Here is a 4,419-nt window from a genome sequence, read left to right on the forward strand (position 1 = left end):
TTGTTTGTTTCCTTATATTGTCTCAAGGAATCTCCACTTCATGAGTTAGTTTTTCGAACTGAATTAGACTCAAGATTCATCTTTTGATATGATATTAGAGCCACATCCAAAATCTTCATTTAGTTCAATATTGGTGCTCCGTTTCATCATTTTTATATGATCTTGGCAACCTCTTAACTCATTTTCTAACTTTTGGCGCCTCTGGACTTGATAATAGGGCAATTAAGGAATCTAATCAAAAGCACAAAGATGAAGGATGTCATTGGTTAGTCTCTTTCTTTATTCTAATCTATTTGATGAGTAAATGGAAAAGCGAAAATCACGCAAATTATGGTCATCATTTTTTAATAAAATGCAATAATCATGAGGATAAAATAATGAAAAGTAGGTATCTCTGAGATAGTCCCGACTCTTGCCCAAAATGAAAACGTGAAGTAAAGGGGGTGGTCCACTGGTCCATTTCTGTCGTCTCAGATAAAACTGATAGTCAAAATTTTTTAACAGCTTGGTGAATCTAATATTATTATGGGTCGTTTGGTACGAGATATAAGAATGTATAAGAGTGAAATAAAAATTTAATATCATCTTAATACTCTGTTTGGTTAGCAAATCAGGTATAAGTTATTCTGGTGTTAATTTTAACACTGGGATAACTTATACCTTATAGAAGGTGGGGTAACTAGTACCTGTATAACTTATACCTTCTTAGAAATTATGCAATTGTCACTCTTAATACAACATACAAAACAATGAATAAACAACAATCCCAACATAACTAATCTCAGCATAACTTATACCAACATAACTTATACCGGTATGAATTGTATTCCAACCAAACGAACCCTTAGAGGTTAAAACATACCAGCACCTAGTATTTACAATAGATGTTTGGTAATTAAAAATTAGAGTAAAAATACACATGATTAAGTGGTAAATGTGAATGAAAGAGCGAACAAGTTTTTTATCTTACATGACTGCCTTGAGAAAAGAATCTATTTTCAGTTTATATGCCATTTGGAGCTGACTTAATCACACATTCCCTTCTTGAATTGTTAAAAAGGAAAAAATTGCATAAATGACCTTTTTCAGCAACCATTTAAATCTTTTCTCTTGTTCGTCTAGTGGGCTAAATTTGTTTGTAAAAGAATTATTTTAGCCCACTTGATTAATCGGGACATAATTTAAAGAATGACCTCAAAATTTAAAAAAAGATATAGGATCTTGTTTTATATTTTATTCTAGCTTACTATTTCTAGGAAAATAAAAAGGTTACAAGTTTGGCATCTTAGTTAGAGTAAGACCCTGAAAAAGTCACTTTACTTATTATCTGTTCTTGTCTTCTTGATGTTCTAGACTTTAGAGAATGATCTTAGTTATATTGTCCGCAAAAAAGGAAAGAGAAAAAAGGGTCTAAGTTGCGTTTCATGACCGGGAAAGCAAACTTCTCCCGGGATTGTTCTATCCCCTTTCGCATTGGAATAAGAGGGACTTTTAGAATTTAAAGTTTATGGATTTTTATAGTAACCATAAATTAATACTACAATAATAATTAAGTTTACGGTTAGATATTTATAAATATTTTGTAAAGTTTATAATAATATATATAAATATATATATACAGAGTCTAAGCGTAAGCAACCCTCTAAATTCATCCCTGCTTGGAACTCATAATAGAGCATGTTGGCAAAGGCTAGCTCTATGGGATTTGATTACTGTGATTGGTGTCGCCAGAGTTCAGTCATCAAAAATGGAAACGCAAAAACCATAAAAATCGTGGTCAATTGATTAGTACTTATAGTATTATATTTTGAATATGCAATGATTGAAAATGAGATAAAAAGGAAGAAACTAAGAAAAGAGGGAGTAGCTACTCGTATAAAGGAGTCCAAGCCAAAATAGGACGTTGTCGAGGGCCATGCATGGGCTGTCCATATTAAAAAAAAAAAAAAGAAGAAGAAAAAAACGGGAGTAATTCAAAAATAGCCATACTTATAAGTGATCATTAAAAAATATCCACAATTTTAAAAGTAATTGAAATTTAGTCACTTTTCATGTAAAGATAAATCTGAACGAAAACACCGTTCAAAATCCGAAAAAATACTCCAGTATAATATACTGGAATTCCAGTATAATATACCGGTCCAGCATAAAATACTGTCCAATCTCCAGTATATTGTACTGAAACTTTCCGCGTGTTGGAGTTCCAGCATAATATGCTGGAAGTTCATACACATGTGCACCGATCTCCAGTATATTATGTTGGAACTTTCCGTGTTGCAGCAAAATAGTGGCTATTTTTCAATGACTTCGCAAACGCTGACTATTTTTGATAAATCCGAAAACTGATTAGCCCGTGCTATTTTTAAGAAACAAAAGTGAATTAAATTGGAATTATAGGTGCTGGCCCAATGGTCTAAGCTCTCCCCACACCCGCTTGCTGCATTTTTAGAGTGATATCAAACACAAATCGTAAGATGAGGATATGTTTTGCCTTTGGGTATCTTATGTCAGGACTCAGGACCAACACCAATAATTTATTTCTCCGTACGACCAAGATAAATATAAATAATTTTAAGGAAGAAAGCACGCCGGACACCTTTCAATATGTGAACCTATTGTTTTTTGGTCCGTTCTAAAAAGAATAATTCCTTTTTAAATTTGATAACAATTTAACTTCAACTTACAATTTCATCCTTAACGAGAAACTTTTATAACCACACAAATACTCTGCACTTCTTTTTGACTTGTTTAGGACCACAAATTCCAAAAGTGTTTATTTTATTTTTTCTTAAACTCCGTGCACAGTCAAACATGTTCACATAAATTGAAACCGGAGGGATTACTACTTATTAGGAATATTAAAAAAAATAAAAAAAATACAGAGAGATGGCACGAGAAAAAAACTGCATGTAATTTCACTGATTTATCATGAGATGATAAGATGATAAGGGTCATTTCAAACTCTATATAAAGGACCAAAAAACACATCAAAGTTACGTACCAAAAAAAATAGAGTAACATAAACATATCAACAACATGAAGGTCATTCTCTTCCTCCTCTTTATAGCTAATGGAGCAGCAGCTCCAGCGCCTGTTCCTCAAATCAATTGTTTGAGCTGGCGTATGGCGGTTGAAACCAACAACATCCGTGACTGGAAAACAGTACCCGTTCAATGCAAAAGCTACGTGAGCGAGTACATGACTAGCCAGCAATACCGCGACGATTGTAACGCCGTGGTCATCGCTGCTATTCAGTACGCCAAGACCCTTAACGTTTCCAAAGAAGGCAAGGACCTTTGGGTCTTCAATATAGATGAAACCACGCTCTCTAATGTTCCGTATTATTCTCGTCCTGAAGTCGGCTTTGGGTAAGCAGTTCAATTGAATCCCCTTAGCTGAAAAATTATATTGTCCTCTAAGATAGTGTACACATATGTTGTATACATATAAAACTGTAGCGCTTGACTAATAAAGTGTATATATATATATATATATATATATATATATTAATTGTGGTCAGGGCAACAAAATCAAGCGGGAAGAAGTATGAGTCGTGGATTAAAGAAGGAAAATCACCAGCAGTGCCAGGTGCTCTCTTACTGTATAAAACATTGTTGGATTTGGGTATTAAACCAATCTTTATTACGGACACGAAGGAAGAATTCAGACAACTGAGAATTGCAAACCTAAAGAAAGCTGGCTACCATTCTTGGTTCAAGTTCATTTGCAAGTAAGAATTATATATCTTGATTTTAGGCATATGGATATGATACATTTATGATATGCATGTTATTAATTAATTAATGATGTGGCTGCATGTAGGGGAAAAAATGATTCAGAATTATATTCAGAACATAAAGGTAACTGGAAAACTCAGAAAAGGGCAGAATTGGTGAAAGCTGGATACAGACTTGTTGGCAACTTAGGAGGATGGGATGATATTATTGTAGACTTCTTGTTGCGCACTTTCAAAATGCCGAATCCCATGTACTACTTTTAAGGGTTGAAACTAAATTACCCACTTCGAAATAAGGTGTCTCTGAAATGTTTCAAAGTGCCATGATATTAATGTCAAGCAAAGATTTGGGCGTATGATCGTCACTTTGTTGTATTTTCTCATCCGTTTTATGTGACTCTTTTTTTTACTCTATTTAAATTCTTCCATATACAGTCAGACCTCTCTATAACAGCATCCCCATATAACAACACTTCACTATAAAAGTCAAGGTCTTGTGGAACCAATTTTCATGTTATGTTATAATATATGTTCTCTATAACATCACTTCGCTATAACATTCAATAATATTCGGAACAAACGAGGCTGTTATAGGACAAACGAGGCTGTAATATTCCACCCTTGACTAAAGGACCCGGCTTCGAGCTCTGAGAATGAAAATTTTCTGCACGAGCACTTTCTTT

At 33.8% G+C, this 4,419-nt stretch overlaps 1 protein-coding gene across 1 annotated transcript; it reads left to right on the forward strand.

Annotated features, from left to right (window-relative positions):
• Nucleotides 1-2,969: 2,969 nt before the first annotated feature.
• On the forward strand, nucleotides 2,970-4,111 carry LOC104243822 (acid phosphatase 1-like). The gene is made up of 3 exons (XM_009799085.2): nucleotides 2,970-3,368; nucleotides 3,521-3,730; nucleotides 3,823-4,111. The coding sequence occupies exons 1-3, from the start codon at nucleotides 3,037-3,039 to the stop codon at nucleotides 3,998-4,000; spliced, it is 720 nt and encodes a 239-aa protein (XP_009797387.1). The 5' UTR covers nucleotides 2,970-3,036; the 3' UTR covers nucleotides 4,001-4,111.
• Nucleotides 4,112-4,419: the final 308 nt, after the last annotated feature.

Source organism: Nicotiana sylvestris, chromosome 3, assembly GCF_000393655.2.
Source record: "Nicotiana sylvestris chromosome 3, ASM39365v2, whole genome shotgun sequence".
Lineage (NCBI taxonomy): Eukaryota > Viridiplantae > Streptophyta > Magnoliopsida > Solanales > Solanaceae > Nicotiana > Nicotiana sylvestris.